General features: G+C 52.7%; 1 protein-coding gene and 1 long non-coding RNA gene across 2 annotated transcripts in view; one reads left to right on the top strand and one right to left on the bottom strand.

Moving 5' to 3' along the window:
- Positions 1–5502: 5502 nt before the first annotated feature.
- Positions 5503–20147, top strand: part of UBE2L3 (ubiquitin conjugating enzyme E2 L3) — a 48265-nt gene continuing 33620 nt past the window's right edge. The window contains 1 exon segment of the mRNA NM_001185133.2: positions 5503–5560. Coding sequence (NP_001172062.1) covers positions 5534–5560 — 27 coding nt within the window. The 5' untranslated portion in view covers positions 5503–5533.
- On the bottom strand, positions 6656–18810 carry LOC146396677 (uncharacterized). Its single transcript, XR_014826104.1, has 3 exons — positions 18749–18810; positions 8479–17364; positions 6656–7048 (listed from the first exon to the last, which is right to left on the bottom strand). It is a non-coding gene; the product is annotated as an uncharacterized LOC146396677 (long non-coding RNA).

Raw genomic sequence — 20147 nt, 5'->3', positions numbered from 1 at the left:
CCCATCTGCTTCAACAGGACACAGCCACTGGAGATCCCTGTTGTGGCTCAGTGGGTTAAGAACCCAACATAGTGTCCGGAGGATGCATGTTCGATCCCTCATCTTGCTCAGTGGGTTCAAGATCCAGCATTGCCTTGAGCTGCGGTGTAGGTTGAAGACACAGCTCAGATCCCGCGTTGCTGTGGCTGTGGTGTAGGCCAGTAGTCGCAGCTCTGATTTAACCCCTAGCCTGGGAAGTTCCATAGACCATAGGTGTGGCCCTAAAAAAGGGGGAAAAAAATAGGACACAGCCACTCACTCATGTCATTGGTCAGGTTCTAAGGAGGACTTTGGTTTAATAGTGTTTGAAAGAAGTGTGCTGCTAGGGACACATTTAAGACCATCAAACCTCTGGGTTAGAGGCTCCCCTGTCTATTATGAGCGCAGACACCACTGCCCCAACACCGTGTGACTCCAACGATCCTGAGAGGAAGCTTGTGCCCCTCACGTCTGGGTTCACCCTGTATTCCTGGTCACAGACCTCTGGGCCATGTGGTCATAGGGTCTGGGGTCCTGGGAAAGCTGATCCACAGCCCTCTTTTGTTGCCCGTGCCCTGAGCTTTTTGGAGCTTTCAAACTTGGTGAAGGTGTTCGGTTCCATCCTGGGGGCCCACCGGAGCATTTTAAGCTCCTACCTTCCGTGGCTACAGTCGGTCCAGGTTTCTTATTTTGGGTTAATATGTTTCCTATTGTTCTCAGACATCTCCCCAGCATTTAGAACAGTGTCTGGCACATGGTGCTCAGTAAACACGTGACTGAAGAAGAGAGAGGTGTGGCCTCTGTCTTCATGGAATTCACAGTCTAAGGGCAGACGCAGATGCTAAACACAAATGTGGCACAGGAACAGTGAACTTGGACTGTGGCAAGTGCCATGGGTGAGGGGTGTGGTGCTAATGGTAAGAGCACCAGCAGGGCAGGCTCCCCATGAGGCGAGGCCGGAGACTGAGGGCTGCCCACAGCTGAGATCAGGTGTCGGGCGGGGGGACCTGCAAGCCCTGCCCAGTGCAGGCTGTGTCCTTCTCATAGTTTTGTCGTGGTCCCCCTGTGCCTGAGGAGAAACTGGGGCTCAGAGAGAGCCACTCAGCAGCAGCCCAAACAGGGCTTCCTGCTCTAGGTGGTGGGAGGCCTGCCATCCTGGCTGTGCCCCTTTCTGGATGGATAGCAGAGGGGATCTACTTCCTGGGCCCCACAGCTGGCTTTGGCTGGTCCATGCCCTCCTGGGTGGCGAGAGGCAGCATGTGCCAGCTTCTAGTTCTCTGGCTGGGCATTCCCTGGCCTGCTGGGCTGGTCTCTCGCCCAGCCCGGCAGCCCTGGCCCTGCTCCCCAGGCGTGTGCCCCTGTGGGTGGCCAGCTGACTCCCACCTGCATGTGACAGGCCTTGCACCTGAGTCTTCACCACAGCTGGGGAGGCTGGCACGTCCCCTCCAGAGGAGGAAACTACTTGGGTTGCACAAGGCCTTGTGTCCAGGCCCATGTGCCCAAAGTCTGGGCTCTGAGCTGGTGCCCATAGAGCCTGGCCCATGGGCTCTGGCCACCCGAGTGTCCCGGTAATCCCCAAGCTGCTGCTCCGAGGACACTTCTATTGCCGGCAGCATTCTGACTTGCAGCTGCCTGCTGTGGCCAGGACGGACCAGACAGACCATCTTCTGCCTTCTGCATCTGCATTTGCTCTCTGCTCTGGGCCTTCGCCAGTCTCTCTCTCTCTGCAGCCTGCAGCATGAGGCCTTTGTCCATCTCCCCACTGACACCAGGGGCAATGCCTCTTGTCGGTCATTTAGTCATTGCTCTAGGTCATGGGATGATCTTTCCCTCATTGAATTTTTTTTTTCTTTGTCTTTTTAGGGCTGCACCTGTAGCATATGGAGGTTCCCAGGCTAGGGGTTGAATTGGAGCTACAGCTGCAGGCCTATGCCACAGCCACAGCAATGCCAGACCTGAGCTGTGTCTGTGACCTACACCACAGCTCACGGCAACACTGGATCCTTAACCCACTGAGAGAGGCCAGGGATCGAACCTGCATCCTCATGGATGCTAGTCAGATTCATTTCCTCCCAGCCACAACAGGAACTCCTTTCCTTCTTTGAACGTTTGCTGAGCACCCAATCTGGTCTATGCAGAGGGTGGTGGGCAGGTGGTATTTTAATTTCTGCATTCGCTAAGCACAGAGAACCTCCAATGGGGTTTATGAAGGAAAGGAGGAGGGAGCAAGATTGGGTGGAGGGGTAGGAGGGAAGTGGGGAGGGAAAGAGGGCACCCTTTGGGTTGACTAGGTCTCCCAGACCTTGCTTTAGACCTCATGGTTCAAGAACAGACTTGGGCTTCACCTTCTGACTAACTGGGTGGCCGAGAAAAACTTGATTTTTCTCAGTTTCTGCCTCTGCCAATGGGGCTGGTAAAACTTTTCACCTCAGAGGGTGGTTGGGGTGACAAAGGGAGGCTTGTGCATTCACACTGGTGGGACCCAGCACTCCACAGGCAGTCAAGTTCTCCAAGCAGGCATGGCAAGTCATGGCCTGAGGCATGACCAGCACTTGGCGGGTGGACAAGGTCCCACAAACAAAGGAGCTGCTTGGGCAGAGGCTTGGGTGCTGGGTGTGGGAAGGGAGGACTGTGGGGCACAAGGCTCTGGTCAGCAGAGGGACGTCAAGGCAGGGTCTCACTGCAGGGACCACATGGGGGTCTACTCCTGGGGCCCCCTTCCCAGCTGGAGGAGGCAGGGCAAGCTACTTTTTTTTTTTTTTTTAATTACTCAAATGAATTTATCACATCTGTAGCAAGCTACTTCTTTTGGGACTTCCTCACTTGTGACATACAGCATTTTAGCGTGGCTCTGTGGTGCCAGGGAGCTAGGTGACTGGTGCAAATGTCCAGCCCAGGCCAGTCAGCCCTAGTGAGTGTGAGTGCCATGGCTAATTCCCTGCCCTGGCAGAGGGACTTTCTTCTCCCTGCAACACCTTCTCCTGTCCCAGGCCCCTCCCCTCCCCTGTCCTCTGCCTTCATCAAACGTTCACACCTCTGTCACTTTCAAGTTGTTGCCTCCTCAGGGTGTGGCAAGCCCCTGGATGGCAGGTGACATTTTGTATCTCCCTCCCTGAACCCAGCAGGTGAGAACCTAGGACCTGTGCTGATTGGAGGAAGAAGCAGCATGTGGTAGTTTGAGCAGAAGGGCCAGGAACCTAGAAGGAGGAAGAGGCCTTTTAAAAAATTTTTTGGCCGTGTCTGTGGCATGCAGAAGTTCCTGGGGCCAGGGATTGAACCCCCGTCACAGCAGTTACCTGAGCCACAGCAGTGACAATGCCAGATCCTTAACCTGCTGAGCCACCAGGGATCTCCAGGAGAGACCTTTCTTTTTAAAATTTTTTATGGCCACATCCGCACCATGGAAATTCCTGGGCCAGAGATTGAATCTGAGCCACAGCTGCAACCTATGCTGCAGCTGTGACAATGCTGGATCATTTAACCCACTGCACTGGGCTGGAGATCAAACCTGCACCTCTGAAGCAAACTGAGCCACTGCAGTCAGATTCTTAACTCACTGCTCCACAGTGGGAACTCCTGGGAGAGGCCACTCTTGATGGGAGGCTTGAGGAGGTGGCATGAAAGGTCAGGTCTGGATGAATAGGGTGGCTGAGTGGAGGGCAGAGATGGTGTGATCACATGCCAGGCTTGCTTTAGGGAACAGGAAAGTTAAAAGGATGGGGGCCCCAACGACCAGGCAGCTTTCACATTGGGACTGTGTGCTTATGCACAACGGCACTCTGCTGCCCAGGGCCTACGGCACTCTGCTGCCCAGGGCCTCCTGTTCCCCATTTCCCAAGTCAGCACAAAGGAGCCATCTTGCTGGGGAGTTGCATTGGCAAACATTAGTTCTTGGCAGTCAGCCTCTCTCAATCCCACCCTCTATTCCTGGTTGAGCCTGTCAAGGTGAAGGGTATGCACTGTGCTTCCTCTATTGGCTTGCAATTCTTCAGGGCAGGGTCCCCTTCTTTCTTCTTCTTCTTTTTCTTTTCAGGGCCACACCTTCCTCATATAGAAGTTCTTGGGCTAGGGATCAAATTGCAGCTGCAGCTGCCAGCCAACACCACAGCCACAGCAACACCAAATATGAGCTGTGTCTTTGACCTACACTGTAACTTGTGGCAACGTTGGATCCTTAACCCACTGAGTGAGGCTGTTCTTAACCCAGTAAGCCACAATGGGAACTCCTCCTTCCTTCTGAGAAAGCAGTTTCCAATAGAGCTGTGCACTTTCTTTGACCTGAGTCCACCAAGCACCAAGCCCAATGCACACTAGGACCAGGAGTCAGATCCCAGGCCAGGCACCCAAGTCTTCCACGGCTCTAGGGAACTGCCTGATGGAGTCCCTCCTACATGTGCCATAAATTTACTGAGCACCCTCTGTGTGCCAACCCTGGGGGGAGATAAAGGGCAGACAGGGTCCTTGATTGCATGAGGCTTATTATCATTTAGTTTCTGCACCATTGCCTCCCCGTGTTAAGCCTGGGCTCTCAGGACACTGGGTGGGAGACTGGCTCCCTTCCAGGCTAAACATGTCTAGTGCCCTTTTCTTCTTTCCTCTCCTGACTGCTCTTAAGACAGAGGAAAATGCCTTCCAAAGCCAAACTGATCTGAAGCTGAACCCCCCCCCCCTTTGGCCTCACTGCCCAGAGGTCCAAAACACCATGACTTCTGCCTGGATACCTGCAAAAGGCTTACGAATGGCCCTGCTCCCCTTCTGACCCCTACCTATTTCAACCTCCATTCTCTAACCAGAGTACTCTCCTTACACCCATGCACCTGACTGCGGGCTGCTGTTCACATCCAGCATGTAGAAGAGGACCCAATTCCTCTCACTCCTTCAAGGCCCCAAGGTCACCGCCTCCCTGTACCCCTCAATCCTTCTTACTCCATTCTGGCCACTCAGACAGCCTCGTGGTGTTGGCACTTCTGCTTGAAGCATCCCCCTCCGGTCCTCAGAGCTGCTTCTCATTCTTCAGGTGCCAGCACCTGGAGCGGGCACTGATCAGCAGAGGAATTCCGCTCCTGGCCAGAGGCCAGACCTTGGGCAAATCGCTGGCCTCCACGGTGCTTCCTGAGAAATGGGGTTGTTCACTGTGTTGGATATAATTAATTCACTGTTTCCTCAGTGAGGCTTCCTGACCTCCCTGTGAGAAAGAAGTATGTCCCACAGCCTCTTTCCCGTCACCACAGCGCCTCTTGCAATAATCCTGCTCAGTCACCCATCTCACACAACCAATGTTCACTGCGCACCTACTGTGTGCCAGGCATCGCTTCCCAGTGCCACCTCCCCGGACGCCCTGCGAGGGCAGTGTCTCTGCGGGGGGCCCGGCTCTCGGGCCTCCAGCGTGCGCCGGGCGCACAGTAGGCGCTTCGCCCGCCCGCTGTGCCCGCCCCTCCCCCGCTCCAGGAAGTGCGGGGGCTCCGAGCCCGGCGGCCGCGCTGCATTCTGGGCCGGCAGCAGCACCAGAGCCAAGATGGCGGCCAGCAGGAGGCTGATGAAGGTAAAAGCCATTCTCCGCGCCGGCGGGCGGGGGGCGGCGGCAAGCCGGGGCCCCGCGGCCGCCCGGGCCCATCGGGGCAACCGCCGCCATTCCCCGCCCCGCGGGACCACGCCGCCCCGGGCCGCGAGCGCCGAGGGAACTAACCCTGCCGCTAGGCCGCAGCCCGGGCGGGAGCGCCAGGCCGCGCCGCCCTGGCCCCTCACTGGCCCGGACCAGCCGCCTGGCCGGCCCGCGGGCTCCCCACCGCGCAGCGGCGGCTCCCGGGCGGCGGCGGGGGGCGGGAGGCCCACCGGGCGCCTGCGGGAGGCCCCAGCGCCCAGCCAGGCCGTAGCGAGTCCTCGCCGCGGAGCCGCCCCGCCCTGGGCCGCAGCGCGCCGGGCTGGGCGCCGGGGGCCGCGCGGGCGGGGGCTGGGGGACGGGGGCCGACGGCGAAAGTTAGGCCGGTTTGTTGCGGCTCTCGGGCTTGCGCCGGGTGCCAGCGGACCGTCGCTGTGACTGCAGAGTCACACGGCGGCAAGTTGAGCACCGGGAGGCGGAGGGGCGGGGGACGGCCGGCCGCGACGCGGGCCTCTTGCCCCAGTCCCTCCCGGCCCACCTCTTGGTCCTCCGTGCCCCTTTTCCTGCTGGAGCAAAGTGCCATATGGGGGGTGGGATGGGTTGAAGTCAAAACCGGCTAAAGTTTATAAAAATAACTTGATACTTTGTATCTTGAATGCAGCCGGGTGCCTTCTTGCTAATTGGCTCCTCGGGTGAGGAACACAGATGCCACCCGGGCCTAGTTCTTTCTCGAGTGTGTTTGCCGGCGTCTCCCGGAATGGATCTCGCCTAGGTTTGCAAGTCGGCCGCCCTGCCGGTGGTGCTGCCCGGCTATGCCCGGCCGGAAATAAAAAGGAGCCAGGAGCTGGTTTCCTGAGAGGAGATAAAGGGTTGGGGTTCCTCCTGGACAGAGCAGTACTCCGCAGACCTGGACGTTGAACTTGGAGTCACAGCCTCTGGGCCCTCCCTCCCTGGAAACATTTCCTTTCTTTTGTTCGCTAAGGGTTAGAGACATTGAACTTCATAAAACTGGATTGGAAGTGGGCACAAAAGAACCGTGGACAGACTCGAGGCTTCTCTCTTCTCTGTCCCCGACACCACCGTTCTGCCAGTACTCTGGATGAGAGAACTGTTACTTATTTCCCTGCTCTATTCCCCAAAGGCAGTTATCTTTTATGCCTTTTGGATTTTACTTTAAACATTTCTCGAGTGTGTGCCTTCCTCTGTAATCTTAACTGAAATTAGTTGAATCCATACCCTCATCTCTCAGGTACCTTCCTGAGTTCTTCTGACTGTCTTCTTGGACACCATGGTTCATTTTCTAAAGCAAATATTTAATCCTTTCCCTCTCCTGTGGAAAACCTCTGTGATTTTATTGTCCTCAGAAGTTAATCCTGACTTCTTGGCATGCAGGACCCTTAGGTTGCTGGAAAGTAATCTGCTCAGCCACACCTCCTGATCCCTAGTTCCCCACCACTACACACCACTCTTGCACCTAATCACAATGGCTGCCTTTTCCCCCCAGCTTTTACTTTGTGCAGCTCTGTACTTCCCATTCATGATCATGTTTAATCCTGCCTGTGAAGTAGACCCTATTATTCCCATTTTGTAGGTGAGAAAATGGAATGCAGGCAGATTTGCTGGCTTGGCCCAGTTTTTTAGGAAGGGAGAGAGCGTCTCCTTCGTACATGCTGTTGGCTGTGCCTGAGAAAGGCGGTCTTCCCCTTGCCTTTCTCCCTTCCAGGGAAGTTCTGGTTCAACTCCAAGGCCAACTATGCTGAGGCCTCCCCTCCATCCCCCTTTAGAGTGAGTTGTTTCCTCCTTTGTGTGACCACACCACTTTCTTTATGTTTCTCTTTGAGCACTTGTCACAGTCTGATTTGTGTTAGACTTGCCTTTCCTGCTGGGTTCTGAGTTCCTCAGGGGTAGAGATCTTGACCTAATTCATCCTGGTATCTCTGAGTCTAGCTCAGTTGACCCAGTTTGGGGCTTCCAGGTTCCCAGGGGTCTCAGAGGGGAGTTACTATTTGTTTGTTTGTTTGTGTTTCACAAAATTTGAGCTTAGAAAGAAAAAAAAGTAGTGAAAACTGAGTACATATTAAGTGCCAGATCCTTTAGATAAGTTTTTCCTTATCTTTTCAATAACTCTTTTTTTTTTTTGTCTTTTTGCTATTTCTTGGGCCGCTCCTGCGGCATATGGAGGTTCCCAGGCTAGGGGTCGAATCGGAGCTGTAGCCACTGGCCTACGCCAGAGCCACAGCAACGGGGTATCTGAGCCGCGTCTGCAACCTACACCACAGCTCACGGCAATGCCGGATCGTTAACCCACTGAGCAAGGGCAGGGACCGAACCCTCAGCCTCATGGTTCCTAGCCGGATTCGTTAACCACTGCGCCACGACGGGAACTCCTCAATAACTCTTAAAGTTAGTGTGTTGTCATCTTTATTTTAGCGCACCATCCTGGGAAGAGATGAAATGCTGCCTCTCCCTGGTCCAAACCCCAAGTTCCACGCCCTTTGTCACACTGCTTCCTTTCTTGTTACAAGGATGCATGGAGAAGGATGCTGTTTCTTGAATTCTGGATGGAAATTTTTTAGTTCAGTAGGGGAATGCTGATCATTGGCTATGAAAGTTTAGGCCTGATTAGTTTAAAAAAACAAACAAAAAAAACTACTGAATCACGAGTTCCCATCGTGGCACAGTGGAAACAAATCTGACTAGGAACCATGAGGTTGTAGGTTTGATCCCTGACCTCACTCAAGTGGGTTAAGGATCTGGCGTTGCCATAAGCTGTGGTGTTGGTTGCAGACACGGTTCAGATCTGGTGTTGCTGTGGCTGTGGCGTAGGCCGGTGGCTCTGATTGGACTCCTAGCCTGGGAACCTCCCCATATGCCGCACATGCGGCTCTAAAAAGCAAAAAAAAAAAAAAAAAGAACCCCAAAAAACTACTGAATCAAGTTGATCAATACATGGCCTGGATTATAAAAGGGATTTTCAGAGGTGATAAGTAAACATGTTGAATAATCAAATGGATTAAGTCAAAGAACTTTAGGTTTCCTCAGAAAACAATTTCTGAAACACTTGGAGTCAAAGTGTAGCAATGGTCCGCCTGCAGATAGTGTGAAATACATTATTAAAAGTAGAGTCATGTGCTTATATCAGGCTGAGAAGTTATTTTAGGCAAAGTGAATATGATAAAGTCTTTAATTTAAAAAGTAGTTGCTGAAAGGATTAGCTTTTTTCAGAACACTCTTTTGGAACTACAATGTTAATAAAACATTAAATACATTTTAATTTGCAAGCAGCTAATTCAGCACTGATGGCAACAGCCAGATTGTAACCAGTGCTTTGGTCAGGAGGGGAAATAGCTACAAAAGTGAAACCAGTAGGTGTGGCTGTGGGAAAATTGCTCTCCAGCTGGGTATCTTCCCAGAATGGCTTTCCTCAGTGGGGAATTTGTAGGTTTAAAAGAGGTGTGACATTTTATTAGTTATTATAATGTAACTGTTGAGGTAAGGAATTGAGATTTGTAGCAATCTTCTAATGCTATTTAAATAATGCTCACTCAGAACTCCATATTGGTGTACTTTCGGCCCATAATCACATACGAATGAGTAGGAGGAGTTGCTAAATAACAGCGCATTCCTTGGAATTCACTGTACTAAGCAGCCAACTACATTGCTCTTCAGTACACGCTTATACTCCCTGAGATTGGGTCATTAACATGAAGGAGCCGTGTGTGTGTCTGGTGGCTGTGTTAACGTGTGAGGGAAGTTGTACAAATTGTGTCATGTCACTGTCACTGTTCCGAACCTACAGGGTTTTGGGGAAAAGAGGGAAGCATTGTGTTTTTTTACCCTAAATTCATGCAATCTAGTAAATTGGGACTATTTTAGCCTCCCTTAATGTTACTCTTTGTAAATGTTTTGCCATTAAGAGGTAATTGGGGTAAGCCCTGGGAAAGAGTAGGCTCGTTACTGCACTGCTGGGAGCTTTTCTTAAGGTGTACACTAGAACAGAAACACTCGTCTAAGGGTACTTGGGCCTTTTCTAGTCTTGTTACAGCTCTCAATTGAGAGGCTGTTGATTTAGCATTTTATTATACCGGGTCACTTGAGAGTATCCTCGTTCTTGGAAAGTATCACTAAATGTTCATGAGATACTTCTGTTTTCTTTGCTGAAATTGCACATTAGGAATTAAAGCTTAGAGAACCATAGAGACATCCCTCCTGGTCCTGTGTCCACCTGCCTTGGGAGTTTCCTTTGAATGGCACTTGGACCTGCAGGCCTCGGGGTCTCAGGCCCGCCTGTGCCCCCACCTCTGCCTCGCCTCCCTTAGTTAATAAGCCGCTTGTGTACTCCATCTCCATGGAAGAACCTGGGGGAGCCTGCCTCACCCCTTCCTCCCACATCAAGCTACTTGCCAGATTCTGCTGAACTAGGCCTTTATCTCCATCCCCTGCCTGTCTTTTCTGCATCCCCACTGCCGCTCCATCCCCATTTGTGGCTGACACCTGCCTCGGGTGGCTCAGTGATTTCTTTGTGCTCTGCTGTCTGCCTCCACAGTTCCACACCATTCCTATCGGGCTGTACTCATGTCCAGGCCCCGTTCCCTGAAACTGGAACCAAGTCCAGTAGGGCAGGACTCTACTAAGAAATTCCCGCTCCCCAGCATGGTCCTTCCAGGGTGGGTCTCGCCAGTTCTTTCTCCCCCCTTTCCCAGGGGATCCTCTCGATGTGTATGCTTTGGCCACTCCGCTCTGTGCACCAGGGCAACTCTGCTCCCGGGCCTCCTCTTCTGGGCTCTGCCCTGCAGGAACTCCGTGAGGGGGAATAACAGCACAGCCCAGAACAAAGATCCTGGGCTGCCCGTGTGTGCTGGATGTCTGCCAGCTGAGTAGTGGTGAACAGGAGGGAAAGACCTTTGAGTGGGAGGAGGGATGGAATTGACCAGGTCCTTCACAGAGAGTAGGGTTTAATAGTCCGCTTGGCAGCCAGTGAGCTGGAGGAGCTCTCCTTCTTCAGAACGGGTGCAGCAAGCCCCAGGATGGCCGCATGAACCTGACCTTGCCCTGTCCCTCCTTGGATTTTAGCTAGGCCAGCCCCTGGGGAACTGGCCTGGTTTTACCCATGTTTGGAATGCCCAACGTGCCTGGCCCTCCAGAACCACCAGCCCTTCCTCCCTCTGCCCTGGCAGGACCACGTCCTCAGGCTAGCCACTTGAGAGTTACTACCTCTCCCTGAGGGGGAACCATGGAGGGCGATGCTGGTGGGTTTGAGGACAGGTAGCAGCAGTGTTGTGTCTTTCAGTTCAGGGGTCTGATGTGTCCCCCAGTGTGGCATTGGTAAGCAGCTGCTTGCTGGTGAGGTCTTGGCCTGCAAGCATCTGGTGCCCAGCCTCGCCCTCTCTGTTCTTGGGGGCTCAGATGAGCCTAGCCCTCCCCCCAGTAAAAAAGAGGGAGAGAAGTGTTTTTCATTCAGGGCAGAGCAACTGAGAGAGAGGATACTGTGCAGGGGTTAAGAGCACAGGTTATGGAGTTTGTGTCCTGTATCAGCCTTAGTTGAGTGAACCCAGGCAAGTTACCTAACCTCTCTGTGCATTAGTCAGTGTATCTCTGTAAAGATTAAGTGAATTAATAGGTATCAAGTTCTTAGAAGGGTGCTTGGCACCTACTAAGTGTGAGATCCATGTAGATGTGACGTCACCACTGGAAGCCAGGTGAGCAGCCTAGCAGGAGGGGAGGAGGGTGGAGGGTTGGGGCGGGTAGGGGTGGGCCTGCCCAGATGGGACTGGACAGCCGAGGCAGCCAGGGCCCTCCTCACCGCAGCACTCTCCCACTCCTGAAGTAACCTGTTCCTTAGGGCTAGTGAGAGGCTCACGAGACAGCTGTGTGAACGTGTCTTTGTTGAAAAACGCTTACTTTTTCCAGCAAAATTGCAAAGCTTTTGAGTTCAGTTTGTCCATCTCTCAGACTCTCACCCCGTGTCTCTTCTCTTCCCACCCTGATGTTACAGGGCAGTGAGCACCCCAACTGGGGGAAGAGGAGCCCCAGTGACGGAAGCAGTTGCCGCTGGCATTAGAACCACGGCCTTTCATCTTCTCTTCCAGCATTGAAGCGGGAGTGAAGGCAGCTTGCTTCTGGTGGCTGCTCCCCTCCTCCGGGCCCAGGCTGAGGCTCAGCGACTGCCAGGGGCTGGGGGAGCTGTGCACCCGCTGCTCCCAGGGTGTTGCTGCCGCTTGTCACAAGGCTGCTGTGGGTTTTAAGGAGGGACAGGACAGGGTGGAGAGTAGGATTCATCCCAGGTTAGGTGGCGGCTGGGTCTCTGCTGTTTGAGCAGTTGCGGGTCTTTGTGGGTGGTAGTTTTCTGGATTCTTTGTCTGCCAGGCTCGCTCTGCATCTGGCTGTTGAGCTGGGCAGGGGTGAGTGCTGGGCAGTGGTGGGTGCCATCAGGCAGCCCCTAGGCCCGCAGGCTTGAGCAACCAGATGGCATCCTGAGTCAGCTGCCATGTCCTGAGAGGGGCCTTTCTGAGATGCTTCATGGGTGCCTCCTGCCAACGTGCTTTCTGGAAAGACATGTCACACATGAGCTTCTGTCCTTGTCCTATGGCACTGAGCTCAGATGGAGTGTGTGACACAGCTCACAGGCCTGACTCACCCGAGTTGAGAGGGAGATACTCCTCCGGAGCAGGGCCTGCTCAGCTGGGGTCTGGCTGCGGAGCCTGGGGTGTGGGCTGTGTGCTTCTCTGAGCCTATGCTGTATTCTCTGCCGTGTGCCCTGAGGATGGCCTGTGCACGGTCGGCCCACCTCCCTGATGCTGTGGTCATTATTAGGGACCTGGGCTCACACCTTATCTATGGTGTGGACCTGTCTGTGTCCTCACCTGGAGCCTCAGCATCCTGATTTCTCCAGAGGCACAGACAGTGAAACTCCCATCAGGGTTGGGACAGTAGCTGAGTGTGCTAGTTGCAGTGACAGCTCAGGCTGAAGTAGTGTCCTGGAAGGGCGGCCCCTGTGGCTTAGTAGTTGCTGAAATAGAACTCGTGTTCTGGGGCTTTGAAGCCTTATGTTTAGATTTACAGTGTGTTGAGCTACATTAAAGTCACAAACTAGTGTCATTGCTACCTGTGGTTTTGTGCAAACTTGGAAAGTACATTACTGTCAAAATCAGTTACGCAAGCAGGAAGTAGCACTTTTCAGGTTATTGCTGTCCCATCAGTTGTGGAGCTGGTATTTGAGCCATGGGGGTACTCACCACTGTACTGACAGGACAGCACAGCTGCTGTTTAACAGAGATCCTATACATCGGGTTCCATCTGCTGACTTCCGTTCTGCCTGAGCAGGAGCCAGAAATGTTCCCTGCACAGCATAAACTCCTAGTTGAGGCAGAGGCTGTGTTGTCATGCTTTTGTCATTAAGAGCACGCTGAGCCCCACCATCTGCCCAGGGCTAGGACCCCTGAGCTCTCCATTTCCAGCAGCAACCTCTACCATCCTAATCCTCTCTAGGGCCCATCTGGTCTTGGCTCTGTCCTGTCCAAGGCCTGTCTGTGACTGGGCCTCTCCAAGCTTCTCCGTGGCCTTCCTGTCTGTGGAACAAAGCTGACTGGCCCTCCTTGGAGTGTCGTGAGGCTCCAGCCGTGTCCTCACTGAGCATTGTCTTCCCACCGCTGCTTCTTGTTCAGGGCCTGGCAGCTTTTCACAGGCTCCTTTGGGGGTGTACCTATTGCACAAAGGCACGTGTCTTCCCTAGTATCCCTTCTTTTCTGCTCTTTTTTGGGATTTTGAAGGTGCCCTGTGGAAAGGGGTATGATATGCTGTTGGCAAGCCCGCGTCTTATATTTCTTATATTTCTTTCTCTCTTTCTTTCTTTTTTTGGCTGTGCCTGTGGCCTACAGAAGTTCCTGGGCCAGGGATCAGACTTGCCCCACAGCAGTGACAACACTGGACTTTTAACCCACTGAGCCATCGGGGAACTCCTCTTTTTCTTTCTTAACTGGGATATAATGGGTCAGATCATTTCTGAAAACTTTGTGTTAACAACTGTAAACATATTCATTTCTAATTTAAGCCCTGTGAACTTTGATCATATGCTGTCAACATCAGTGACATCACTGTCATGTCTGTGTCCTATTATGGAGAACAGAGAATGTATGTATGTTGGTTTCCTGACACACTTAGATTTTAAGAAGTGTGGTGAGGAGTTCCCTTGTGGCTCAGTGGGTTAAGAACCCAGCATCACATCTGTGAGGATGCAGGTTTGCCCCTGGCCTCACTCAGTTGTTAAGGATCCAGCGAGTTGCAGCGTGGGTTGCAGATGTGGCTTGGATCTGGTGTTGCTGTGGCTATGGTGTAGGCCAGCAGCTGTAGCTCTCATTTGACCTTTATGCCACATGCGTGGCCCTGAAAAAAAAAAAAAAGAATTGAGTTGCACAGTTGTGAACAGGTATAAAACTCACATTAGTTGAGGACCTACTAGGAGTGCTAGCTCTAAGCACTATCCAGCCTTGCTTATAATTCTCAGCAGGGCCTTACGAGGTCAGTTTCCTATCATTTTCAGGTAAGAGGTAGACTCAGAGCTTCAGGTGGTACGAAGGGTGGGGCCAGGGCTGATCTCAGGCCTGTCCAACTTCGGAGACCTCTGTTCTTCCTGGTCCACTGGTGATTTGTTGAAGCAAATAAATAGCATTTCTACATGTAATGTATAAAATGCTGAAGAGGATGGTTGGGGTTAGATTGTTTGGTTTTTACTGCCCATAGGAAGCTTCAGAGTAGAGAACAGGAAAATCAGCAACGTAAGTCACAGAAAGCAGTCACTTTCAAAGAAAAACTTAAGAATGATTTCAGGGTTGCTCTTAGTGCAGACTTAACTGCAGTCAGAGGATCCCTCGCCTTGCTTCTGTGTGCCTGGCTCAGTGGCCCATCTTTGCTCTGTGAGGAGCTGGGTTAATGGCAGTGAGGCTGGGTTAGTCAGGGCCTCCGTGTCTTCCTTGCTGAGAGCCTGGGCTGGCTGAGCGTGGTGGTTCCCTGGGGACCCCTGCCTCAGTGCTCAGTGTTCTCTAGAGGTTCTCGTTCCACGGGTTTGAGGTGGGCCTAGGCAGGAGTGAGTCCCCCAGCCCCATCCACCTGGGACTGGGCCCTAGCCCACACCCACACCCTGTGAGTCCTCCAGGGTTAGTAACCACTCCAGCCCAGCTTGGTCCCTCTGTGGCCCTTACCAGCAGGGGCTTTCTTCCTCCCGGGGCTCTGTGGGCCTTGCCCATGGGGACGCCTCTGTTCTCAGCCTCCTTCAGGCTGGTGTCAGGCCTCTCTGCTGCCACCTGCCACCCCTCCCTGCAGCCTGACCTGCAGGTCCCCAGAGCAGCTCCGCCCTCCTAAGCCAGTGCAGCAACGGCGGGGTGGGGGGAGGATATGGCCTTCAGTCGGACTTTCTGTATGTACTCTTTCAGGGCAAGGTGTGCCTTTTTCCTTTAGCAAGTAGGAAATTACAGCATGGTGTTAACTAGTACCTCCCTGGATCCTTCCATCCATAGTGTCGATTTGACTTAGGCAGCTGGGCAGCTGGTTTTTCCTCTGCATCTATCTGGATTGATCTTTCTTTCTTTCTTTCTTTCCTTCCTTCCTTCCTTCCTTCCTTCCTTCCTTCCTTCTTTCCTTCCTTCCTTCTTTCCTTCCTTCCTTCCTTCCTTCTTTCTTTTCTAGGGCCGCACCTGCGGCATATGGAGATTCCCAGGCTAGGGGGTCTAATTGGAGCTGTAGCTGCCAGTCTACACCACAGCCATAGCAACGCAGGATCCGAGCCGTGTCTGTGACCTATACCACAGCTCATGGCAATGCTGGATCCTTAACCCACTGAACGAGGCCAGGGGGTTGAACCTGTGTCCTCATGGATACTAGTTGGATTTGTTAACCACTGAGCCACAATGGGAACTCCTGTCTGGGAACTGCTGTCTGGATTTCTTAAAGAGGGCCCTGCCTCACGCTAATTAGGAACCGCTTTTGAATTGTAAAGGCCCATTATAGAGCCTTTACTCCAGGAGGAAAAAAAACAGAGACTTTGTTCAAATCTTTTCGGATTTGCTCCTGAGCTGGGGATGGGTGGTGGGTGTGTTTTACTGGGTCTCGTCCCAGGGGGCCAGCACCCACTTTTGGGCCCAGGCTCTGTCCTGGGCCAGCTCCTACAGGCCCCTCAGGTGGCTTCTGCCCAGAGTGTGGGTGACCAGTTGGGCAGCTCCCTCAGGTGAGGCCCACTCTGGGCTTTGAGGAGCGCATTGCTTCCCCCTCACTCTCGCCCTGCCTAGGAAGCCCACTCCTCACTGCTGGCTGTGCTTTCCCTGCCCCTCTTGCTCCTCTCACTCTGTGGGCTCTGTGCCAGTCACCCGGAGCAGCTGACTGCTCCTTTCCCAGAGCAGAACTGAAACAGACCTTTGTGGGTGTGTTTTGTAAGCTCCTGTGGTTCTTGGATTTGGCTTCATGACTCTATTCTGGAGCTGGGCCCCTCCTCCGCTGGGCCTTTTCTTCCATCATCTGTTTTACGTTCCAGCTCTGAACTGATGTTGCTTCCTTGGCATCCTTCCCCTGTCCTTCATCCTAAGCTATGAGGGGGCAGTTTTGCTGGATGGTCTGTCAGGCCTTCAGATGAACCTGCCTCTTCTCTGAATGACCCGGATTAGTCTTCAGTGGAGGCGTGATTGACATTTCGGGCTGCACAGTTCTTGTCTGCAGGACTGTCTTGTGCAACTCAGGACTTTTAGCCTCCCAGCCCCTGAGAGTATCAGTGGTTGTCAGCAGCTGGGGCGGGGTGGTGTCACAGGCCTGGCATCTAAGGGGTGGGGCTCGGTGCTCTAGTGCAAGGTCCTGCCGGATGCTGGTTCTGAATGCTGTGCCACCCTGTTGAGGAACTCTCCGGGACTGCCTGACATTCCCTGGAGATTACAGTCTGGCTGGCTGGTTGTTTGTCTTGGTTTCTCTTACTCCTGCCTTATACCCAGTTTTTATTGGTTAGAGTTAAATGCAAAGGTGCTTGCTGCTTCATCTTTGCTGAGCCTAACATGACAGTGAGATTAACTGTGCTCTGGACTTCCTGAGGCTCCCAGTCTTCTCAGTGGGAGGTGAGGACAGGGAGATGGTCCTCCTCACACCCTTATCTCTTGATATCTAGGTGTTGGTAGGTGTCCCTGCACCCCTGCCCACATACCCACTCAGTCTCTGGTTCTTGAGCAAGGTTCACTTTTTTTGCTACTCATTTCTTCAAAATTTACCCTTCTGTATTTATTACCCATACATCATGTTGTTAGTATATGAATTTCTGAAGCTGTAAAATGTATTTATAGATTATTTAAAAATTTTCTCTGTCCCATGTATATTATATCTGTACTCCTCTGTTGTTTTTGCTTCTTTTTCTCCTTTTTTTTCTTTTTCTTTTTAGGGCCGAACCTGCAGCATATGGAAGTTCCCAGGTTAGGGGTTGAATTGGAGCTGTAGTTGCCAGCCTATGACACAGCCACAGGAATGCTAGATCTGAGCTGCATCTGTGACCTACACTACAGCTCACAGCAATGCTGGATCCTTAACCCACTGAGCAGGGCCAGGAATTGAACCTGCATCTTCATGGGTACTAGTTGGGTTCCTAACCAGCCGTGCCACAATAGGAGCTCCTATTCTTTTTTTGACTCCAATTTCAAAATTCTATCTGGAATTTTTTTGCTTGTCTATATTTGGTTTAAACATCTTTTTTTTGTTTTGTTTTGTTTTTTTGCTTTTCAGGGCTCCACCCACAGCATATGGAAGTTCCCAGGCTAGGGGTCCAGTCAGAGCTACAGCTGCTGACCTATGCCACAGCCACAGCAATGCAGGATCTGAGCTGTGTCTGTGACCTACACCATAGCTCAAGGCAACACTGGATCCTTAACCCACTGAGCAAGGCCCAGGATAGAATGCTCATTCTCATGGATACTAGTTCGTTTTGTTTCTGTTGAGCCACAACAGGAACCCCCGGTTTATTTTATTTTATTTTGGTCTTTTTGTCTTTTTAGGGCCGCACCCAAGGTATATGGAGGGTCCCAGGCTAGGGGTCTAATCAGAGCTATAGCTGCCGTCCTACACCACAGCTACAGCAATGCCAGATCCTTAATCCACTGAGGCCAGGGATTGAACCTGAAACCTCATGGTTCCTAGTCAGATTCGTTCTTGCTGCGCCATGCCGGGAACTCCAGGAACCCCCTTGGTTTAAAACATCTTTGTTAGCTTGGTAGGATTCAGACCATAAGGGGTGTGGTATCTTTCTATTTCTAGCCAAGCATCTTACTCTGGTGTCTTGCCAAGGACCAGAAGATCAAAGTACATAGAGCCCTGCTCATCCTGAGCCCCTGCTTCCCATCCATTTCCTAACACGATCATTAAAGCGAGTGTTTAAGCATGACCCTGTCTTTGGGGTGATACCAGAGTGGGAGTGTGGGTATGAGACTTTTCTCTCCCTCCTGAACCTGCTCAGGTGTTAGGATCCCCAGGTGAGCCTTTGTGATGAATCCAGGCATTAGGAGGCAGGCTGGTAGGCTGAGTAGTCTCTCAGGCTCCATGCTTTCCCCCTGCAGGCTCTGGAAGAGAGGCCAGGCCACCCCTTCTCCCGCTGCAGGGCTCACAGCTATGGTTGCCAGCATTTTCCTAATGGAAGCTAAGCATTGCTTTTTTTTTTCCCCGTTTTTTGACACAGCATATAGAAGTTCCTGGGCCAGGGATTAGATCTGAGCTGCAGTTGTGACCTACGCCGCAGCTGTGGCAACGCCGCCGGGTCCTTAACCCACTGTCCTGGGCTGGGGATCAAACCCAAGTCCCAGTGTTCAAGACACCACCAATCCTATTGTGCCACAGGGGGAACTCCCTAAGCATTGCTTAGAAATGGAACTCTTCTTCTCACTGTGCAGCTCTTTAAAAATCCCCATTTCTTGGAGTTCCCGTTATGGTGCAGTGGTTAACGAATCCTACTGGAACCATGAGGTTGCGGGTTAGATGCCCGGCCTTGCTTAGTGGGTTAAGGATCTGGCGTTGCTGTGAGCTGTGGTGTAGGTCGCAGATGCGGCTCAGATTCCACATTGCTGTGGCTGTGGTGTAGGCCGGCAGCAACAGCTTCGATTCGATCCCTAGCCTGGGAACCTCCATATGCTGTGGGAGCGGCTCTAGAAAAGGCAAAAAGACAAAAAAAAAAAAAAAAAAAATCCCCATTTCCCTCCACCCCACACCTGCTGGGCAAGAGTTTCTGGCCCTGGGGCCCAGGCCAATGATTGTGGTGGGCAACTAGGGTTGACAAGCCAGAGTGCTCTGTCCCCTGCCATAAAACACCAGTCCATCCCAGCCGTGTCTACTGAGCGTTCATCTGACACGCTATCCTCGTTTTGCTCTAAGCCAGGCACACATGGATCCTCCAACTCAGAGCCTATGCCTGGCTCAGGCCCCTTTTCTTGGGAGTCTTCTCCTTCCATACCTTGTATTCCCCAGGGTGCCTGGTAGACTGGCTGTGTGATAGGAAGGTGGAGTGCAGAGCATCTTTTGGGCTGATGTGGGGGTTGATTCAGAGCCTCTGCAGTCATAAGCCACACCACCAAACACTGAGGGGCTTCCTAGTTCTAGAGGGCTGCGTTGGCTGGACCTGCAAAGAGGAGGCAGGGTCTGGCCAGATGGTGCTGTGGGATTGCAGAGAGAGGCACCCAGGAGGTAAAGAGCCTGTCGTGGACAAGAGGCTGGGTGGGGGCTTTAGGGGAAGCAAGCACCTCACTCTGGGGTCTGAGGATGGAGGAAGCTTGGGGACACAGGTTGGGTGTGCACGTACAGTGGGTAGCTTGTGCTGTAACACCTGCTGGACAGTCACTTGAGTTGTGGGGGAAACAGTGGGATATGTCAGGCTAGTGCCTGTCAATTGAGAAACAAGTGATAACTCTAGAGGATGCATTCAGGCTGGCTGTGCTTTCTGGGTGAAACAGCGTCTGCTGCACTGACCGTTTGTGTAATAACCCCTCATGTTTGCGGGGTGTCCTGTGGCTCACAACACAGTCCCCTCCTTGTCTACACTCGGTTTCACTACTCCTCTTTTGCACCTGAGGAAACGGAGGCTCAGTGAAGGTTTCCTATGCCCCACCCCCGCCCCGGCCTGGCTAGTGGTGTTCTTCACCTTAGTCCTGCTAGGTGGAGTCTTTCTGAGACCACGCTCACATCATTGGGTAGAAAACTCTGTGGGCATATATTTGCCCCTTGTCCCCAGCTCCGTCTTTTTCAGATCCCTGCCAACACATAGTCAGTGCTTCATAAATCCAAGTCCATGCCACGTGGGAACAGCCCAGGGGAGTGAGTGCACCCCAGGGGCACATAGATCTCCCCACTGGGTTCTCTGGGTTCACCAAGGTGGGGTCTTATCTTGGTCTGGGGAACAGGTTGAGGGGCCCAGCACGGCTCTGGGCCTCTTTGCCAGGCCTTGCCATCCTGTCCAGCAACGCCCTGGAGTGTCATCGTCTGCAGTGTTGGTGCTCAGTTTACTTTGAGGGAGTCAGGAGGGATCTTA

This window comes from Sus scrofa, chromosome 14 (assembly GCF_054392235.1).
Source record: "Sus scrofa isolate SSC_HxYL_T2T_F1_AM1 chromosome 14, Sscrofa_HxYL_maternal_Yorkshire_Landrace_v2.0, whole genome shotgun sequence".
Taxonomy (NCBI): Eukaryota; Metazoa; Chordata; class Mammalia; order Artiodactyla; family Suidae; genus Sus; species Sus scrofa.
Note: the sequence above shows the minus strand (reverse complement) of the source record. Positions and strands in the feature narration are given on the sequence as shown.